This window comes from Apteryx mantelli, chromosome 16, assembly GCF_036417845.1.
Source record: "Apteryx mantelli isolate bAptMan1 chromosome 16, bAptMan1.hap1, whole genome shotgun sequence".
In the NCBI taxonomy this organism is placed as follows: domain Eukaryota; kingdom Metazoa; phylum Chordata; class Aves; order Apterygiformes; family Apterygidae; genus Apteryx; species Apteryx mantelli.
Genome location: NC_089993.1, coordinates 13,096,583 through 13,118,590, shown reverse-complemented (window position 1 = coordinate 13,118,590; position 22,008 = coordinate 13,096,583). Strand labels below are relative to the sequence as shown.

General features: G+C 44.8%; 1 protein-coding gene and 1 non-coding gene across 4 annotated transcripts in view; both read right to left on the bottom strand.

Annotated features, from left to right (window-relative positions):
* POLR3E (RNA polymerase III subunit E) overlaps window positions 1-20,547 on the bottom strand; it is a 30,102-nt gene extending 9,555 nt beyond the window's left edge. The window contains exons 1-17 of one of the 3 annotated variants that reach the window (XM_067306349.1): window positions 20,441-20,547; window positions 15,982-16,062; window positions 14,731-14,781; window positions 13,121-13,198; window positions 11,483-11,598; window positions 11,039-11,121; window positions 10,323-10,430; window positions 9,776-9,825; window positions 9,341-9,460; window positions 8,691-8,776; window positions 7,564-7,608; window positions 7,384-7,475; window positions 6,419-6,539; window positions 4,811-4,892; window positions 2,199-2,258; window positions 959-1,116; window positions 598-662 (exon numbers count right to left, since the gene is read on the bottom strand). In XM_067306349.1, the coding sequence (XP_067162450.1) occupies window positions 598-662; window positions 959-1,116; window positions 2,199-2,258; window positions 4,811-4,892; window positions 6,419-6,539; window positions 7,384-7,475; window positions 7,564-7,608; window positions 8,691-8,776; window positions 9,341-9,460; window positions 9,776-9,825; window positions 10,323-10,430; window positions 11,039-11,121; window positions 11,483-11,598; window positions 13,121-13,198; window positions 14,731-14,781; window positions 15,982-16,017 (1,351 nt within the window). In that variant the 5' untranslated portion in view covers window positions 16,018-16,062; window positions 20,441-20,547. Of the gene's footprint in view, window positions 1-597; window positions 663-958; window positions 1,117-2,198; window positions 2,259-4,810; window positions 4,893-6,418; window positions 6,540-7,383; window positions 7,476-7,563; window positions 7,609-8,690; window positions 8,777-9,340; window positions 9,461-9,775; window positions 9,826-10,322; window positions 10,431-11,038; window positions 11,122-11,482; window positions 11,599-13,120; window positions 13,199-14,730; window positions 14,782-15,981; window positions 16,393-17,714; window positions 17,759-20,440 lie in introns of those variants that run through there. The other 2 variants (XM_067306350.1, XM_013950940.2) reach the window with 2 other exon arrangements.
* A 106-nt stretch (window positions 20,548-20,653) lies between these two features.
* On the bottom strand, window positions 20,654-20,735 carry TRNAL-AAG (transfer RNA leucine (anticodon AAG)). Its single transcript has one exon. It is a non-coding gene; the product is annotated as a tRNA-Leu (tRNA).
* Window positions 20,736-22,008: the final 1,273 nt, after the last annotated feature.

The window sequence follows — 22,008 nt, the reverse complement described above, 5'->3', positions numbered from 1 at the left end:
CACCAGCATCCATGGTGGGGAAGCATGTCAAAAAGAGACGGCCTCACGCCTCCTTACGCCCCCCTGCCAAACACATTCTTCCTTAATTGCTCAGCCCTCAACCACGTCAAAGAGCCCAGTGCAAATCAGGGGAAATCAAAAACACCCACCTTCCTTTGGGGCCGAGTAGGGACTGACTCAACCTCACGCACATTAGCTTGCAAACTGAGGTGAGAATTACTGATGCACTGGCCCTGTCCTCTCTTCAGGAATTGCTTACACCCTTACTCCATAAAAGGTGCCTTACTGGAGAAAGTGGGTAACAGATCCACCTGATTTTACACAATAAAATAGTGAGTCCCCAAGTGCCAAGGAATCCTCCCTGCTCTGTTACAGGGATGACGTGGCAACTCTGTGTCACCCCAACAACAGTGATGTTTATGAAGACCAAGGTCTGCCTCAAATAATCCAAAAGAAATCACAAGAAAGGAAAAATACTAAACAAAATAAAACTGGTCCCCAACGCATTCAAAAACAGAAAGAGGAACTCCAAAACATCAGCTAGAAATATGGAGAAATGTATGTGCTTCAAGATGATTCAAGTACACTTCCATTTACCTGATTGTGCCTCTTGCTTCTTTGGTGTCAAGTGCTCCTTTAAGAGATTATAGACCTTTTCTAATCTGAAATACAAAAATAAAATACACCAGGACAGTTTTAGTTGTTGCTATGCCTGCATGCAGCTGCGTTAGCATTAGCCAGATTGCTCCATTTCCAAAAAGCTGTTCTTCAGGGAACCAAGGAACAGGAATGGCTTCAATGGTGCAGTGACACCCCCCATCACACCATTGCCTGGTGACTGTGAAGGGAAAACCACTGAGGCAACAGAGGTCAAATTATCTGTCAGTGTCTACAGAAACTTAGTACTTGATAGTCCTTTGTTTTTAACTTATTCCCCAAAATAAAACAAGTCATTTACTTGGCCTGAATGCCCATCCACAGCATATGTTGCCTCTGAACTATATCTGGATGCTTCTTTACGAAGTCTTCATCATAAGGGAGCATGAACTCCCAACCTTTGTTTATTCTTGCCACAGACATGTGCTCTAGGAAGTCTTTCACATCTTCTGGGCAAAGCTGAAAGAAAAAGAAAAAGTGTATGTGATCATGCAAGTCACCTTAAATAGGACATCTGCAGCCATGCAACAACGGGCTCTGTTCCATAAGGCAAGAGTTGGATTGATTTGGCATATGTGGGTCACTCCAAGAATACACACCCAGCTAAGTCAGAGAGAGATATTCATCCTTCTCTGCAGCACCAACACTTTCACATAATGCTAAAGGCACAGCACTTCAGAGACCAGTGGTGATTAATCATTTGACAGTCAAATAGCTCACGGCTTGTTTTATAAAAGAAATGGGAGTTTCCCAGCTGAGATGAAAAGACTCTATTGTGAAGAGAAGCATATTCTACAATTTTAATCTTCCTTGTTTTAGAGCTGTGGGTCAGACATGCTGTACCATATATGCACAGCCTGTAAGCAGTACTGGATCTTGCGGTCCAAAAACAGTTGGTTTGTGCATAAACTGACTCATGTTCTATCATTTTACTGCATTTTAAGGAAATGATTTTTTGCCATCTTTGCATTATGTTTCTCATTCATTTGCCAGTTTTAGCAGCATACACAGGTACCTAAGTTGCCTTTAGGCAATGAACCATCCCTTTCTCCAGCAGGAGATAGGTGGTTCAGGTTCTATTATGGTTTCAGTTCCCATTATTCAGTGTTGGCAACTCTGGGAAATGCAACCAGAAGAGCTGCTGGTTTGTATCACGCCCAAGCAGAGTAGCCAGTGTGGACTGCATGAACACTCATCTGCTTTGGGGCAAGATCAGCTAGCTGAATTCAAACCATGTCCAGCTTTCCACTGCAAAAGATGAGGGGACAAGATGCGTTCCAGTGGCTCAGCTATAAGGACAGTCATGTCCTGTGGAGTTGTGGTAACTGTGGGAGCTGCTCCAAATGTTTGTATAACAAGTATGCATCTATACCTGTTCCAAAGTGAAGGCATGCCAGGTTAGCAACACTGCAAGTCAGCAGTAATGTAGACACTGCGAACTAGAGAGAAAAGGCTTGCAGCAGCACCCACTACAGGCTTGCAACAACACCCAGTGCTTATCACCAGCCTCTGGTTTAGGAAGAAAAAAAAGAGTCACTCACTTTTGTAACTGTCGCCACTTCCTTTCGCACAACCCAGCGATCCTGCGTGAACTTCCACATCTAGGAAGGGAACATAGGAGAAAAACCCTAATAACTATACTTAGCAGTTGTGTCACTGAAGTCAAAGCAATAAGGCTGTTCAGCAATGTAACCAGAAGAATGGAAACCCCACTCCTTCCAAGAATGTAGAATTAGGTGAGTCTCAGCCAGGTAGCGGGAAAACACTTTCTGGCCTCTTCCTTCCTCAAATGGCTATGACCACAACATCAAAAACTTCAAGAGTCCATGGTTTGCCTTGGTGAACATGTGACTACAAAAGCTATGAAGAGACTCTTGAACTCAAATCCCATTTCCAAAAAGAACCCCCACCAAACAAACAAACAAACAAACAAATAAAAATAATAATAAAAAACCCACCACAAAATCCAGTGCAGCCATGCTTGGACTTCAAAAGTCAGACAGTCACACCTGAGGCTCAGCTTCCAACAACACACCTAACTACCAATCTAGAGAAACTCTCCATCCACTTCTGTTCGGGTAGGGGCCCATAGAGGCTGGTGACTGCTGTCTTTCTACAGCCTGCGGCCTCCTAGAAAGCGTCTGTTCCCTTCTTCAAAGCACAACACAGTCACGCCGAGCTGGCCTGACATGCACATACCTGTCACTGTTGATGGAAAAGCTCAGCGTTCTGCAGAGCAACTCCTAAGGACTAGCTAACATACTGAGAGGCAGATGCCTAGAGCTGGCTAACAGGATACATGAGGACTTGGGCAGAACAAAGACTGTCTGAACGTGACCTTTGATTTCTCCCCGTCTCCATTAAAAAGACTACAGCCTCTTTAGTCTGTGTGTATTAATAACGTTGTGAAGAATTTAAAATCTCACTCCTGACAATTTTTCCCTGTCCTGCCATGTCATCCATGCATCCTTGTCCCTGATTAAGCTTTTCTCTGCTCACACACACACACACAAAATCACTACACTCCCTTTACGGCGCAGGACATTTCTTTTTTAAAGTACAAGGAGCTGATGTCCAAAGGAAATGTATCTGTCATCCCTCCTCGCACAATACACCCAGCTCGGAGGCAGCAGTTTCTCATAAAGCACTTTAACCTCAACTACAGCCAAGAGTACCCATGTCCTCCAAATTTATTATGTGAGAATCTGTGTAAAAAACAGAAACTTCCAGAAAAGATGCAAATTGTTTTTACTCCTCCCTGAGGTATAGTATGGAACAGTTGGACACTAAAGTCACTATTGGCCATAAATATTTTTAAAATGTATTGCTTTACACATATGTATATATAGGGAAATAAGGTTCATTTTCTAAGCTAGAAAACATGTTTTCTCCACAGATGCATTACAGCATTACATACTATTTCTGAATCTTATGACCATAACATTTCATTTTGTCTGAAAGCCAGAAATATTGATGCTTTCTGTTTTCTAACATTTTAACTTTTTCCCTATTGCAGAGCTAATCAACAAATTACCTGCCTTTAAAAGCAACACAGATCCATTTCTCATGCAAGGTATATTTGCTATTACTCAAATGAGAATAATTTATCTTTACATCTTAATCTAAACATTACAGCTTACTTAACTGAGCATAATACTTTCTGGTCCCTAGAACTTTACGCATGACATGTCACCTAATCTGCTGTGTCCTAAGGACTTATGTGACGGGGTCACACCTGAGTCCAGGTCTCCATATGGCAGCGTCTTGGGCAGACATCAAGACACAACAAAGTCAGTTTCAACCACCATCGGTTTTATCTTACACTGGCACTGTGGTATTCTTAAGGTCTCTTGTGTGGTATGCTCCTATTCAGAGCTAAATCTCATAAACAAACTTTGCAAACAAAGGGAACACTCAGGTCTAACTGGAAAAATGATAGCAACGCACTTGTCAGCGTCTTTTTGGCAGAGTGGAAGCCATAAACTGAATATGAACTTAGGAACCACTTAGGAACTTAATTCTTTCTACAGCTGGCAAAAATAAACACAGTGCAGAGGTTGTTCTTTTTGCTGTGGTTACACGTGTTTTTATGAGACCTGTATTATTTCAACTTCCATGTGTAGCTACTGTTCACAAAAGGTGCTTAGGAACAAAGTCCTTTCACTGATTAGCAGCTCTGATGAGTAAAGTCCTTTTCAAAGATCAGCTGTGCATGCAGAGGGAGCACAAGGCTTACCCACGCCGCTCTCCTGAGACCTCATGGTCCTGAGCCCGAGGAACTGTATCTGGAGGAGCAAGCACTTTATTATCCCGTCCTGGCTTCTCTGTGAAGCCTGCACTGTAGGGCTGCGTGACAGTGGTTCTACAGCATGTATTAGAAACGGATGAACAACACACTGTTAATGACAGAGGATCTGAACGTGCCAGCCAGCCACAATGCCAATCCACACCAACATCTCCATGACACACTTGTAACAACACCGTCAGGATTAAAGTGCAAATAATTTCCTTGGAGGAAACATCCTATTGCAGTAGAGTAACAGAGTTTTGCAATGCCATGGCCTCTCAGGCAAGCTTCATCTCATGGTTTTTTTTGTTTGTTTGTTTTTGTTTTTTTTGGGGGGGAGGGGATAACAAATTCTTTTGTACTTACAACAAAGTCTCTCCCTCTACAAAGCACTTCTGCAGGAACTCCACTATGCGGGCTAGAAGTATCTTTTGGGTAGAGGACATCACTGTTAATTAAAGAGGAACCTGGATTAGTTACTAGGTACTGCAACTAAATGTCATTAGTGAAGATTAACATAACAAACATGTCCTCCCTATTCTGCAGTTAAATTACACCTTTATCCAAAGCTTGGTCTACATTTAAAGGAATTAATATAGGCGTAATTACACCACTGCAACTACACCAGTAGAAAAAGTGTTTATACCAGCAAAGCCTAATCTTGTGACTAGCAGATGCGTACAACACAGGTACAAGCTCTGCTTTGTTCTAGCAAAGCCTATGTTTCCTTGGATCAGCGTAAACAAGGCCACAAAGATCCTAAGAAATGCTTGGGCTAACCTGGTACGCAGCATTTAGCTAAAATGCTGATCTGTGCAAATGAGTTTCTCTTATTTCCTTCTCAGCCATCAAGGACTTGAGAGCAATGCTATAAAACTCACTGCTCAAACCAGACAGCCTGGGGACCAGCAGCACCCTATTTCTGCGCCTGTTTGCAAGGCCAGCTGATGGTGCCTGTCAGTACGGTCTCCAAAGTCTCAGGGCCACTCAGGTTCATAACGCTCTTTCTACCCAGACCGGAGAATGGGGTCCCCACTCCACTGAAAGCTCTCGCGTGTGCAGGTGCTGCTCTGTGCCCAACCATCCCAGACCGGCTGCATCTGAGATGCACACAGCCTCCTCACAGAAGTAGGAGTGCTAATATACAGTATTAAATGGCTCACAGTTTCCTTCGAGAGTGGCTGGGGGGGAGCAAGGGTTGCTGAAAAATTATTCACACTGCTAACTCGCGCCTGTATCACAATAGCTAAAACACATCCTGCTAACAGGCTTGGATGGGCAGCCGGTGCCATTCATCTTAGTATAGACAGCTGTCCGGAGACTAAAATTCCCCACATGCAGCACTCCACCCAGGTAAAAAATCATACTGCACTCTAGATGTGAATTCCCAATGGGATGCTTCACCCTAATAAAGGGGAGGGTGATACAGAATCCTTTTCATGTAGCGCACCCAGTACCCCATGCTTGATTTATCAAGCAGATAAGGCCTTCCAGAGAGCAGCTTTCAGCTGACAATGGCAGCATCCACTGAGGAACAGCAAGCTAACTGCACAAAGATCTTTCTTTGACTGAATTTACCCAAGAAAAATTACAGCTGAGACCGGTTTCATTTTGGGTATTTATGTTTGAGACTAATCTCTGGAAGGACTCAGGACTGTCCTCTCCCAGAAGAGCATCAGTGAAGACAACACCAAAAACCTAACAGAATTAAAATGCAAATATAGATTATGTCAGGCATCAGCCATGATTTTAGATGAGGTAGATACTGAGCTATTTATCATTTAACCTCAGCCCTTTAAATTCTGAACCCCCAACTGCACTGAAAAGCACTGAACATTAAATCAAGATTCTAAATTACCGAGAGTTATGAACACTGCTGCTTTAGGACAGAATGAAAAGGAGTATATAAAACCCATTGTTCTGATTCTCTCCTAACAGCAGGAAACCAGTCCCAGCAACAAAGACGAGCCATACCTCTTCACCACCCAGTTTCCCTGGACCAGCATTGCCACCTGCTGTATGCAGCGGAGAACTGCCGTAGAGTCAGTGCCAGAGCCCAGCAAACTCATCAGATTGGCGAAAGGCATGACCTTCACTGAAAGGCAAAATACACAGCAGCTTCAAAGTTCCTTCGATGCACATGATACAGACACGGATTTATAAATCTAGGATACTATGATTTATGCTTATGTTGAAGTTCACAGTCAAACTGTATCTTAGAAAAAAACAAAGATGAAGCTCTTAGTAACTCCCCCACCCTGCATTACAGTCAGCATCTGTTCCAAAAACATCAGCTAGTGTTGCATCAAAGTTAATTAGCTTAACTGGTCCCAAATTAATGCATTAATAATAATAAATTATATATATATATATATATATATATATATATGCGCCTTTGGTAATATTTGGAAACAAACAGAGCCAACTGACAAGACAGCAAGCTCCTGAGGCAAAGTCTTCAGGATCTGTTCTCTTCAGACAGTCAGCAACACCAGAGAGACAGAATAAAGCTGTCTCAAATGACACTCAAGAAGTGCATATTACTGAAAACTTCCCAGGAAAGAAAATGCTGAAGTGCAGCTTGTTGCATTAACTTTCAAGTTATAATTCATGCTCAGACTCCACATTTCAAGAAATATCTGAATAAATAGGTGTATCCTGAAAGCTATCATCAGATTAGAAATTATTCTAAAAGCAAGTTGATCACTAACACACAGAGCAGCTGTGTCAGCTCTGCTGTTACTTCTTTTCTCTTCCCAAAAAACAGGGTAGCTCTTCACAAGAAAGTGCTCAGGATTTGGATGCTTCACTGAATCAAAGAACCAGACTGACTCTGCCCAGTGGGGCGACAGAACTGACACTACCAGGAAAGGCACCTTATTTGAGGCAGTTAGAGGTCACAAAGGAAAGCGAGCCAACAGATTACAAAAGCTACAAACCATTCTTCATCAGGATCTTAATCTGATCAGCAAGAGGTAAAGTTCTCAGCTGGGCCATAGAAAGCACATTACTTGGAGCCATTGGTTTGTCGCTGCAAATAAACAGACAGAGCTGCAGCTCATGGAAAACAGCATCCAGGCAGTATCATACGGCTTTGAACATTCTGTACAAACACTTACTTCTCTTCCTCGACACTTGGAGGCATCAGCATCATTAAATATTCACTAAAGGAAAAGAAAACACATCCTTAAAATGATTGTCTTGGGATTTTCCAGGTTTAAGTACAGTTATTTCCTGCTTAGAGCAATCCTGTTTGTATGAATCTACAAAACAAACATTATCCTGAAAAGAGAGCCATCTCCTTCTCTCTTCCACCTTCCTCTGTAAATTCAATGCTAGTAAAAGCTATTGACATTCATCTGTCCAAAGAGAAGGTATGAAACAAATGGGAATCGGACATGCCAGCTCTTCTGCACACAAGAGGTGTCCAAACAGAGGAACTGCAAGAGTAAATACATTAAATATAGGTGCTCTGACACAGCAGTATGTGGGAACATGGAACATCCTGTACAGAGACAGGCAGCAACAAACAAAAAGTCTTTTCCACCCATGCAATCACCAGTGTCTTTACCATAAAGACAGAATGAGATCCAAAAGACTTCTCAGAACAGCTAGTGCTGTTCCACTGAGATGTAAAATGTTAAGAATAATACACTCATGCCATTAAATACAGAAAGAGAGAGAGAGAGAGAGAGAGAGAGAGAGTCTTTCCTATTACTTGAGCCCTGGTTCTATCAGATTACAGCGAAGCACTACTACTGACTGCATCGTGGGAAGATTTCCACATCTCCCACATAGCTGCAGTCACCAAGAAACAAAAACGAACAAGCTGCAAGTAGTTTCAGGTGTCTCTTACAAATCACAAAAGAAAGTTTCATAATAGTCACTAACAATGGAAGTCGTTGGCTTCAGAGTCTTTGTTTCTTTTAAACAGCAGGAGTTTTTGTTTTACTTTTCCTTTACAGTATTTACAGTCCCACTAATGCATGGTTGTGATAACGTATGAAAGGCTACACTCTCAAGTGAAAACAACTAGTTTTAATCTCAGAGCACAGGGAAACACAGGAAGCAAGCAGCTTGCGTAAGCTGAAGAAGGCTAGTGTGTTTACTTTTATATAAATAATTTTTATCAAAGATAGCATTATCAACTTCGCAGATCAGACTTTTAAAGAACATACCTGCTTACCACCCTGAAAACAATCCCAACAATTATTGCAATTTCTGTAAGAAATCATAAATCTTCTACCTGGGAGATTTAATTAACTCTGTGTTCTCAGCGAGGCCATGACCTTGACTGAATAAATACTGGCGCTCATGTTCAGAACGGCTATCCTGGAGATATGGAGAAAAACAAGAGTCACTGCCACATACAGAAAAGATACCAAATGCCAGAGCTGGATTCCTCATGCAAAACCACGACCACCCTGTCATTACTCCATCATTCAAGAGTTCCATCTTGCTAACTCATGCTCTGTTTTCATTTTCCAGCCTTAATGTAATATAGGAGCTTTTCAGCTGATATGATTTCAAAATCTCCCACCAGACATACATGCTGTGTCAAACAAATAGGATTTCTGGCACTCAACTGACTGGTTTCCCTGACTGTTTTACAAAGTGCAGCCCATAATTCAAGACCTGAGTGATTCTTGGACTCAGGTTCCCCTTTACATCTGCCTAGCTCTCAGTTTTAAACCTTTTTCAGTGTGGAGACCTCAAAATATTTTACAGCGGAGGAGGTACAGAGCACTGCAGGGTCAGTTCAAGCCTACAGATCTACTTTTCTTCGTTATCTTTTGACGATTCCCTGATTCCCACGGGCCCAGATTTAAAAACAGTTCTAGACTTGGCTGAGCCTTCAGGCGCAGCAGGCTTCCTCTGCAGCCAGCACACAGCTACCTTCAAGCCGTAATAATGCAGATGGACCCAGTGCTCTTCTGCTTGTCTCTTCTGCAGGAATTCATAGGACTGAACGCGTCGTTGACGAGCTTGTTCAGTCTCAGGGCGGGAGAATCGTACCTAGAGGATATGGGCATCATTAAATGCAGCCCCAAAACCCTCGAAGCAAAACACGCCTGCATTTTCTGTTACATAAATAACAGAATGCATGAAAACACACGTGGTAGCAATGGGGCACAGCTCAAATGAATCACTCCTTGCTATCAGTGCCATCTTTGTGCTTGTGCAACAACTGCACATCCATTGTGCTTCCCCTCCCAAACCCAGGATCGCCAGGACCAGGTGAGGTTTTCCGCCCTTTCATTTGAGTGTGAATTGTCATGTTTTCTTGTGAACTGTTGCCTGAACTATTGTAACAAGGAACACTGGACATACAGTGATTTGTTTAACGTCATCTTCAGCTTCGTCCTGGGATGAATCACCACCTGCCAAAAAACACAACAGGATAAAAACACCATGACCGTGAAAGTGTCAAAGCCAACCTGTAGCTGTCCAGAGGCCTAGTCAGGAAGAAGGCAGAACTAAGAGCTCCATACCCACAGGTTCAACGGCAGCTCTGCCAAGACAGGCAGTGTATGACAGCACCGCACCCTCCTATGATAGGGGATACTGCTCCCACAAGCAATCAAGGGAGTAGCTTGCTGTGCAGCTTTTTAGTGGCAGCGGTGACAGTCACCACTGCTGCCCACTGGCACTATCCACTGCCTGCTGTCCCTCTGCTGATCCTCCTGCTGTACCTATACAAGTGTTTATGTAGCTACACTGAAAATAAGATCAGGGAACAATCTGTCTGAAAATGGCCATATAATCAGTATGTTATTATACTAAATACTTTCAGAAGACAATGGCTCTTACCAGTAAAATCACAGAGAAAACTTGCATCCCATCTCCCCAAAGCAAACGCAATTCATGGAGAATTTACCTTCGTTAGCAGCTTCTCTTTCTCGGTGTTTTGCATCAGCTTTGTCCAAGTAAGTGAAACTTGGCCTCAGCTGAAGAATTCCATGTAGTGGAGTCAGGTGAAGTTCACCTGAAAAAGGGAATCAATGTTGGTCAAAACTATTATTTTTCAGTGCGCAAGGATGGCACTTTTCAGTATCTCATTATTTCTGTAATGAGAAAGCTTCAACTGAACATAAATATTTAATATATTAAAATATAAAAAGGGATTGAAATGAAAAATTCATCCAGTACTCAGCATTTTAAAGGAGTATGAAAGATCAAGACCTACCCCTGTCACTTTCTTTTTGTTTTGAAGCCAGATCTTGAAGAGAGCCACTATGGCTCAGACTTGACCTATCCTTCAGGAGCCTCCTAGATTATCTTCAGTGATGGCTATTTTACTATCTATTTTCATCTCAAATAATCCTCAGATCAAAACTCTGCCACGGTGTTAGGAAATACAAGAGGGGCAGAAAGCATTGACAGGAAAATAAAACAGCCACAAAAGATGGAGATAATAATTAATGTAAATAACAATAATAAATTTATGCTCCTTTATGAAAATTTTTCCTTTATTTAAAGGAGCATCAGTCAATTAAATATGAACCTAGGCTGCTAAAAACAAAACAAACTGGTCTTATTTTAAGCCAGATGGATATATTTCATTCATGTGAAGGGTAAGCAAAAGAAAGTCACCTTTTTTATAAACAGCAGCTGCATAGCGGGAAACGTTACTCGCAGCTTGGGATGAGCAGAAAGTTTGCTTGTCCATCAGCTTCCTGAAAACAAATAACGTCTATGAGATTGTATTCTATAGGCAATATGGCATACAGATGTTAAAGGCCTGAAATCACCGATTTCCAAAATGGACTATCAACACTGCATGCAGCAAATATACGCTCATCTTTCTGTCTGCAATACATAATTTATGAAGCACAACAAAAACCATAGGTTACTTTTCAAAAGTCTTGCTATGTACCTTGGGGTTCAAAGCTCCCCTGAGACTGCATATCCACTTGTTCTCACCCTTCCCTGAAGCACTGGTGGACATGCATTCATATACATATACACACACACACACATATATATATATATCAATGTCTACTATAAAAAGGAAATGAAGGCTAAGAGGACACCTACGAGGAATAAGTACTTGTTTCATCTGTACAGGTGCCATCTACATTGAGAGCAATCTGTTCTCCTTTGCTGCGACAGTAGTTAGGATTCAAAGTATCAATGGCCATTTCAAGTTCAACCTAAACAATAAGAAAGGAAATACAGTTAATTATAATGGCAGAACCCCAAACAAAAATCAATTAAACTTCAATGCCACTCTTGTTAACATTTCCACAGGTTTACAGTAAATTTAAATAAATAAGCAGCATCATTCAAATCCACAGGCCAAATCTCATGCATAAAGTTGAGCAAGTATGTGGGTTTTTGTAGGATGGGAGCATTTTAACAACAGAGTAGTGATAAATAATCTCCCAAGTAAATGAGTGGGAGCAGAGAAACAAGATTCCTTTAAGCAGCCCTGAAAAAACAACCCCTCATTTTGTTAGGGAATCTTTCACTAAATTATCAGTCTAGTTTACTCATCAAGAGGTCAAATGCAAAAATAATACTCTTCGAGCTTCCCCAACATTTGGGGTCCATTCTGAACCTCTCAAGCTTAAGGCCTGTTTCCTCCAAATCCATGGTATAAAGTAACTATCTTCTGCTCAGAGGCAAAGGGCTCAGTTTTGGTAAGTGCAAGACTGCAGCACTTCCCATTGACTTCTGTAGTTATTCCTGATTTGTACAATCCTAGTACAGAACCAAGCCCCAAACTTTTAGCTGCAAGCAGAACTTTTTTTTCCCCTGACACAATTTTTTAAGTTCAGACATTCAAAAATCTGTTTTCCTGCATAGCCTTTCTCTTTATATACTGTAATATAATTATTTTTCCTCAGGGTGTACCAAAGCACTTAAAAATTCATATATCACAGCCATCACCTTGCTTTTTCCCTTTATATTACTTGGAAACTGAACTAGAGAGTTACAAGTCCCTGGCTGAGATGGCCGATCCCAGGTTGCACAGGGCTTAGAATGCAAATGTTTGCTAATTTTAATAGAAGATTTCCCTAACACAATATGCACCCTAATTCCAAAGTTCACACATGCACTCTCCTTACCAACCTCCCACAACAAAATCCTGGTGTTGCAGACAGATTTCTAGGACTTGAATATGATAAGGCATTTTTAAATCATACCTATGGTTTTGGAATACATCTGTAAGCAAGTACAATCATTCTGGTTTTGGTTACGCTTCCACTACCTATTCCCCACTGATTTTAAAAGGACTGTTTGATCCACAGCCAGGCAAGGGAGATGAATCATGACCCACACTGCCACTGAAAGACAGAGCACACCTCTAAAGCTCAGCCCCTCTCGTAAAGGCCTTGTATATCAAGATTTATCAGCACAAGTGTCTGCAGACTAAATGAGCATCAGTAACTACGGTTCTCTAAGTGATTTTATTTTATATCAAGAGAGTGGCTTTTCCATCGTGGCTCTAATCCTTTTCTTTATAATTCAGGCTCCTCTCTGGAGGAAACTTTCTTCTCAGTTCTGCTTTACAAACACAATGAAAGACTCCCTCATACCTCCAAGCACAGAGATCTCCTCCCGCAAGCAGCTGCACAGTTGTAACAGCTAAATAGCACAAAGTGTTTTTCCAAAGTACCTTCTGCACAGCACAAAACAACTTTCACAGACTGGACTTAAATGATGACCAACCTTTTGCTGCTTTGGTTTTATTTTTGCTGATAAATGTGTCACATCATCATACGTCATGGAAGCTGGACGAATTGGATACTGGAAAACAAATATATTTCATAAAACCTTTTAATTTAAAGACCAAGCACTTCACAGAAATTAACTCAGCCTTCCCTGTCCCCTCACAGGTAGACCCACTTTCCAGATGGATACAAGTATCAAGAAAATAAATGACTTGACACATCTTGTGAGCTGTTAATGAATTTGGGAATATGGCCTAGAAAGTCTGCTGCTTTCCCCGTAGTCCTCTGCTCTTGTCACTACAACCTCCTCCCCACCTCCTGCCCAAAATAAGTTGCAATAACCCATAAAACAGGAAAATGTACCACACATTAGTCCAGCAGACAGGGCACCATGTTGTGTTGGAAGCCATTAAAATCCCATCCCTTGGTATTAACTCTCTGGAGATTTATTACCCCCAAATGAAATATTTGTAGGTTTACGCCAGCAGTGTTAGCCCACAGGACCCGTTCCACATGTAGTCAGCCAGGACACCAGACCCAGTTTTAGTCCCAGGGTCCTCGTTTCTGGACAGTTTGGGAATGCTGAGGGGACAGGGTGGAGGCAAAATGAAATCTCCCGGCTACAGCAGCAGCAGCCTGCTGGGCGCTGCCGCTTCTCGCAGGACACCAGAGCCCCCATCGCTACGCGGTGCGCATCCCTGACGCGGTGCGACGGCAGGTCCCCGGGGGCAAGGCCACACAGCCCGCTCCGGCACCTGGCTGCCTCCAGCCATGCTCTGCCAAGGCGCGCGGTGCCGAGCACCCGTACCAGAGGCAGTGGGTCCACTGGTGAGTGCCACCGCTTTATAATGGACGTTTCATCCAAACGTCTCAAAAGTCTCCCCATTTTGCCGATGGGGAAAGCGAGGCACGAGGATAAAATTGTTAGAGATTCAGTGGCAGAATGGAAAACTAGACCTCTGGCATCCTAACGTACTTCTGCCTCTAATCACTCATTAGCTTTATCCCCACACGCAAGGGGGCTCTTCTGGGGGCTTGCACTGGTCTGGATTCTGAGCCCGGCTCCTCGGAGCAATCCTGAGAACTAAACATCCGGCACACAGGCACATTTTTGGTGATGCTCATCTAAAAATCCAGGCATCTTTTCAATACTCCCTTCAGCACTGGAAAAGAGCGCAATATAAACAAACAAATCTATGCGTTTCTCTCTTTAATCTCCCTTGATTGGTATTCTTGTGTCTGCTGACAGCACAGCCTTAAATAGGCTGGTCCTAGAAGGATGGTTTTTGGTAAAAGTGGCAGAAATCAGTGATGACAGAAGATGGCCAAAAGAGACTGCAGATTTACCCAAACCACAACAAAAAGGCATGACCCACCAAAAGCACTGCTCTAGGGTGTTTAAAGGGAAGAGGGAGTTATTTAAGGACAACTCCCTGCCCTAAATAGCCACTCCTCTCTTTTGGCAACAATTTAATACTAAATGTTTCAACTGACTGAGACCCAAACAGGCTTGCTTGTACCCAAGGCCCTGGCAGGCTGAAGCTGTAAGAAAGGTTACTGCTCTCCGTATTTATTAAAAATTTCACTTCAAAAAGTGAACTTGAATACCTGAAACAGGTACAGCTTCTCCAGCAGACTTCTGGCCAGGAACACGTCAATCTAAAAAGCAAAACAAACAACTTTCATCAGATAAACAGCTGTGACGGATGGAGCCTCAGATAACAGCAAAATCCCCAGGGCTCAAATAGTGTCAGTTTTGGGACTTCATTATGAACTCTAAGAACAAGGCGCAGGTTCATGACTCCCTTGATGAAGGCTTCCTCTCTGCTGATTTTTACATGAAATTCAGCTTTTTCTTTTTTTTTTTTAAAGCTATGATGAGGCAGGAGACAGTGGCTCTAGCTGAGTTTTTTCTCTCTAAGCAAATTAAGCAAACAACAATGAAACCAGAAAAAGTCTGTCTGAGGGACTGAAGTCATCAAAATTTTAGGCAGAACAAGGAGTTTTCTCTTTCTTTGGCAGTATGACTGAAAGGTAATTTCATTACCCAGTATTTTGTCATAAAATTTTTCTTAATTAGACAAGACAAACACATTCAATATCTGGCTTAGTGTTAGTATTTTGCCACTGGCACCTGATATCCACAGATGTTTCATGAATATCACAGATGGGAGCTGCCATTTTAGCTACCTTTGGAAACACTCCTGTCAGTTCCCACTCCTCTTCTCATGGCTTTTCTCCTTCGTTTCTCCTTCCTTGCCCTTCCTTGTACCTCTAGTGTGTGAATTCATATATAAAGCAAGTAAGACCCTGTGGCTACTTTTTGGGACATAACAGTCCTTTAAAGACGTCCAGAATGAGATCATAACTGCTTGTTTTAGAAGAAGGCACAAAAATATTTTATCTTCATTTAATTTAACAGATCAACGAAAAAGATATTCAGTAACTTCATATTACATAAAATTCATAACTTAAATTTAACAGATATTAATTCATCAAAGTCATTCTAATTTTTCTCAGCTGTAAGAGATGAGCAATGGAGCCGCTGAAAGGGCACAGTGGTAGTAGCAAGTTCCCCACTCGTGTTCCTCTTCCGATGTGGACAGATTAAAAAGGGTGCAAAACCTGAGCGCGCCTCCCTACTGAGTCTGCCAATAGATGCTATTTTTCCAGCAAGATAAGATACCATGAGCTATAGGCTTGGTCCATGCAACATATTTCCTTTGTATACAACAAGCCACTGATTATCAGGCAACCACTGATCTTGATGACACAGTTGCAGCAATGCAAGAACACAGGAAAACTAGAATAATCAAAAAAAATTCATGTACAATCACTACTGCCGCAATGCACTTTTACCTCTTGTATAATTGGATCATCTTCTTCATTTGCCATGCTAGGATAGAAAAAGCTTTTTCTTGGCTTCTTCCTTGGCACAACCTGAAGGAAAACAAAAATATCTTATGACTCACTACATCTGTGTCATGTACCACATGTAGTATTTGCTCAAGTTAACTTGGTTCCTTTCAGTGTTAATCTGTTTAGTCTGTTTTTTGAAGGAATGTATGGGTTTGCATGATCAGATTCCCAATACCCCACAACCTCTTGGCCAGCTGCAACCAAAATTAACAGACAAGTAGATGTCTCAAAGATAATTAAGTCTTTGTAATTTTTTGTCAAAGTCAGCAGCTGTGTAAGAAAGAGAACACTAAATCAGTGTTCTGCGGAGGGAAAGACAGGCCTTTTATACTTGCCTAAAGCATATATTTTATATACTGCGTAACTATTACATATTAGAAGCAGCTGGTTTTCCAGCCAGCTTATATACAGTGTACTGGCTGGTCAGCACGAGCTCTGCGCGAGCTCTGAAATAGCCACAGCACCCATCACTGTCACTGAGGACAGTCCTATACCGTTCACTGGTTTCACTTCTCAGAAAAATTTCCTTGAAAGCAGACAGCGGAAAGAGCTTGCAGCTAAAGAGCCGAGAGAAGGAAAAAGCCTGTTCTTTGGGACCAGTCGATACTTCCATCTGTGAATGCGCTGTCCTTGATTTCATCCACATGATGCGTTGCAGTCTTGTCTGCTGGCTGAGAATGGACCTACCACCCTTCAGACCGTACTTCTAAATGAGAGCTCCAAAACACATTTCTCGGCTGCTCTTGGAGGCCTTCGCAATCAACAGAACAGCAGATCTCGCTTCATAACTCTGACCTCAATATTGCACCCAGGTGCATGGGAGTAACCCAAGCATCCTCAGAAGCAAAGCAAAACAAGAGCCAAAACAAAAACTCCTGGTCTGCTGAAAGCGGAGGCAGAAGCAAAATAATCTGCAAACAATTTCATCTAAATCCTTATCCTGCAAGACAACAAAGTACTTCTGCTTCCATTTAAGCAAGGAAAGGCTGAGAAAGGATTAACATATTGGAGGAGGATCCAACTTCTTATTAACACGAAGGTTTCCCGGCTGCCCCGTTAGGGCCATGCCAGCATGGGCCGCAGCCTCAGCCCGGAGATGTCTCTGCAGCTCTGGGCGAGATCTGGTGCCCCTCAACAGCACCAAGAGACGCAATGCCCCGGGCCGGACTCCAGGTCGTCCTCAGGCAGCACCCTGGCAGAGCAGCCTGGTCGCCTCAGTCTGCTCTCTGCAAAACTTCTTCCTTCTTTTGGCAATCTTGCAAGCTTAAACCGTAAAGACTGCTACCGGCAAAGTGTTTGTTCTATACACGCTAAAGAAAATAGGCTCTGGTGCTAACTGAGGACTGGGTGCTCTGTAACAAAGAATCATCCTGTTCAGTCGCAGAGCAGGAGGCAGTATTGTGCCTGATTCAGACCTCTGGATAAGAGATGGTCCCTTAGCTAGAGCAACTACAGGTTTTCCTGTTGAAATCAAACAAAGAAGGATTTATAAATTATTTGGGATGACACTGCAACAATGTTAATTAGTCCAGATCATTTAAAACACCACTAACCAGCCACTGCTGGTCAAGATAAGCATAAAAAATAAGACCTCTCACAAACTGACTGAGGAAAGTTTTAACACCAAAGATTGGGCAAAGAAATAAGATCTATGTTCAGGAACTCTTCCTCACCGTCTTCTACTCCCTGGTGCCAGCTTGTTTCTTTGCTGGACCTCCTACGGAGGAAGGAAAAGAGAAAGTCAAAGCCCAAGATCAGCTGGCAATACAGGGCTTGTGAGAGAAGCAAGAGAAGCCATCCTCTATGCTCCACCCAGGACAGCAGTAATTTTTTTCAAATCCACAGTCCATTGCCCAATTTAACCAGCTCAGTATACTTCAACAGACATGCAGGCATCTCAAAACATCACATTAATATGCACAGAGTTGTCTAAGAAATCTTTCAGAGAAGCTGGATAGGCATTCTGGATACGAGTGTTGTTAACACCACTACCCGGGCAAACCTCCACGCAGACACCACCTCTGGTTTATTTACACTGCCTCTGCCACCCTGGCTAGAAACACGACTCCATATTTTTCACTTGCAGGTTCTTCAGTATCAGAAAGGTGCTCCTCCCAGTACAGAACTGCAACTTTCCATCTCAGCGTGCACCAGCGCATCCCCGGCTCTTCCCACCACACAGCCACGATTGAAATTTTACCAGTTAATATCTGACATTCGTACTTGGAATTATGTTGTAGAAATGCAAAACCCTCACAGTGAAAAGCCTGTATCTTCAGATAACTACAGGGCTGGGGTTGTTTTGGCACAACTGTGAGTATGTGACATCAGAGCGAGTGACTGTGAGTCTCCTGCTATCAGACACTCAGTTCTTCCCAGAAATACAAGCATAAATATGTTATTTTAAAGAAATGAGATTTGTCAGTTTCAGTTTTGCTTTCCCCACTCATGTCTCCAGGGTGGCCTGACGCAGCAGGTTCACTTAAAGCCGGCCTCGTACGCAGGACGGGGCTCTGCAGAAACACGCAACAACTGCCGTCTCCCCTCAGAGCAGAGGCCAAGCTGGAGGGGGCCGAGACGCGCGACAACGCGTGGTAGCGCTCGGAAGGCGGGAGGCTTGCGTTCAACCCCTCCTTCCCACAGGGGGCTTGAAAATCACATTTCCCTGCCTTTTCTGAGTGCCAAGTGTGCGCGATTCTGGTCCGCCTCTCCTGAGGAAGTTACTCCACTTTGTGAAAGAGAAATTAAGATTCCCTGGGCTAGGGAGAGAGAGAGAGAAAATTAACCTGAAGGACCTGGTTTCTGGTCCCTCATCTAAGGCTGCTTATGTAATTTTACATGAAATCTCTTCCTGAATCCAGCAGTCAATGGTTAAATAAAATGTCTGACTACAAAGATTAAAATTTTTCTTATTCATTTAAGGATAAAAAAAAACTACTGACCCTTTTATTAGACCATCCGAATGACAAGTACATAAATAGGAAGCCATGTGTTCTGAACAATTTATAATACTGCTGCCATTTGACGGATGTCACACTGAATCAGACTGAAGCTTTCACTGAAGGCATGCAGACACAATTCACGTCTACAGTCTGTGTAGAGCCTTTTCCTCTCACATATGAGGAATGTAGAAACAAACACCAGAAGAATAACAGCACGGAACCAGACATCACACACGGTCACCTGAGCATTTGTTTAAAATTACCCTTTTATGCAGAACTTTTTTCTTTTTAAAGGGACTTTCCTGGTGTGAATCAATATTAATGCAAATTATTAATGCACATCATTAAACTTGAGAACATCTTGCAGGAGGGCAAGAGGTAAATCTTCTAATTTCTTCTGAGAGGTGACAAACTCTAGGGCAGAAGGAAAGAGCTCATTAGCTGCCCATAACATCACCAATTCAGAACCAATGAAGAAAAATATTATTGTGTCCAAAGCACTGTAAAAAAGTCAGTGATGAAGCAACTGAATCCTGCCTCTTAAGTCAGAGCTTGGAAGGGTATTCGGGCGCTGGGTCTACCCTTTTTATTATTGAAAACTTTAAAACAGCCGTGAACAAGCAGGCTGCAGTTCTGCATGCCATCTGACATAAACGGACTTTCGCCGGACCTGCAAGAAACGCGCCAGCGTTTCACTGATTCCTCAGTCTGACGGTATTAACGGATCCCCCAAAGGGGCAGCACGGAAACCCGAGACGTTCTCATGCAACAGACGGACGCAGCGCGGGAGCTGCCCCGCCGCTGCCCTACGGCGGCGATAAGGAGGCAGAAGCGCCGCTTCCGAGCCGGCAGCATCTCCGCCGACACCCGCGTCGCAGGGCCCGGCCCGGCCCAGCAGCGACTCCCCGAGCCAGCCGGGGAAGACGGAAGCCGCCGCAGGGCGCCGCAGCCTCCCGACCACCGGCGAGAATCACAGCTTCGCCCCGGTTATCGCCTCCTCGCTCCGCCTGCCCGTGAGGAGCCTCGCCCGGCAGCGCACCCGCGGGACACGCCACCGGGCAGCAGCGGTGATGCAGCACAGCCGCGTCCTTCCCCGGGCCGGGGCCGCGGCCTGTCCCGCCACCGTGGGGGCCGCACGGCGACACTCGCCCGCGGCGCTGCTCTGCGGCGAGCAGGGGCCGGGCCGGGCCGGGGAGCCGCGGGCGCTGCCCCCCTCGCCCGCCCGCCCGCGAGCCTCCTGCCCCGAAGCCGCGCGGGGAAGGGCCGGGGCGGCCGCGGCCCCCGCCAAACCGGCGCTCCCCCCCCCCGGTACGTGCGGCGAGTTTGAAGTCCTCAGAGAGGCTCGTTCCCGGGAGGCAGAGCCCCCTCGGCCCAGGCCGCGCCCCCGCCGCCCTCCCCAGGCCCCCGCCGCCCGCGGGGCGCCAGGAGGCAGAAAGAGGGGTGCCGCGGCTGCCTACCTGGCGGAGGGCCGGCGCGGGCAGCAAGGCCGCCGGCTCCCCGGTGGCGGTGCGCGGCGCGGCGGGCGGCGCTCAGGCGGCGGCCATGTTGGTGTCGCTGCGGCCGGCACGTGGGGGACGCGGTCCTCCTCCTACCCACAATGCTCTGCCGGGCGGCGCGCCCGCCAGGGGGCGCTGCGGCCGCGGCAGAGCCGGGCAGAAAAAAAGAACTGCTGGCAGCGGTGGGATTCGAACCCACGCCCCCGAAGAGACTGGAGCCTTAATCCAGCGCCTTAGACCGCTCGGCCACGCTACCGCCGTGGAAACTGTTTCTTCTGCAGTAAATTTACTTCAGACCCAATCCTTTCTTTTTTTTTTCGCTTTTTTTTCCCCCCTTTTCTTTGAGCAGCCCTCACATTTCCAAGAGCTGGTCCTAGCAACCGCTCTCATTATGCACCATTTACACGTTAAAAACAGAAGACCTTTTTCTTGCATTCCTGTACCGAAGCCATGGTTGCAGCAGTGCAGAGAGCTGTTACAGAAGCGCAGGCAGCGAGCAGCAGCTGTTTGCAGCTGCAGACCAGCCGTGGGGCTTGGTGGGAGGCTCTGCGGGCCGGCGGGAGCGCAAGACTTGGCCGTGCCGCGTGGCAGGGGCCCTCACTGCTCCCCAGCGCAGCCTTCCTGGGCAGCGTCGAGCTGCCACGTGGATGCCACGGTGCAAAAGGCCCTGAGATGTCAGGGCACAGCACTGCTTCCCCTCTCCCGCACCGCGCAGCAGTGCCAGACCCACCGAGCCTTTGCAATGCGTGGCAGTGGGCCAGCCAAGGGCAAGGATCCTCCTGCGCACGAAATCTAAAAATTATGCATTTTATTTTTTTCTGCTGCAAAGCCCAAGCTTTCTTAATTTGAAAAGTGAAAACTTAGACTTTTATGATTTTTTTTTCGCCTGCTATGCTGCAACACAGGAACCAGAACGGCAGAGCCTGTAGTGTTACATCAACACACTCTTCTGCAGAAAAAGGGTAGGGACACATCTTAGTTGGCCTAGTACCTTGTGAACGTGCCTTTGGGAGCCCCTGTACACATTTCGCCTGAAGGTCCGGTGAGATTTCTTGGAAAATAATGTTATTCTTGCCCCCTTATTAGAGCTGAAGGACTGTGTCTGGAAAGGAATTCCAGCCTTTCTGGAGCAGGGCCACAAAGTCTTGATGCAGCCGATTTAATTCTGTAATCATGGCAGTCCACTTAAATGGGATACAGAGAACAAACCCTCTGGAGCACCCCGAGAGCCTCAGCCTGTTTGTCCCCCCGTCACATCCCCCCACCCTGGCGAGCCCCCAGCCCGTGCGGTGCCTGCTCCCGCCCCGGGACCTCGGCAGCGGGAGACGCATTGCGCTGAGAGGCTGCAGGTTTGCAGTCCGCTGAGAAACTTTGTTCAGGAACGACAGCGCACACGTACATGCGAACGGGATCCGCTTCTTGCCGCATTTTCACACCCTCAGTTCTCTTGAGCCATGAAGGAAATCCACGTGCCAAGAATATTCCCGTCAGCCTTCTGTGGCACTTCAAGGTGGCAAGAGCACAGGCTG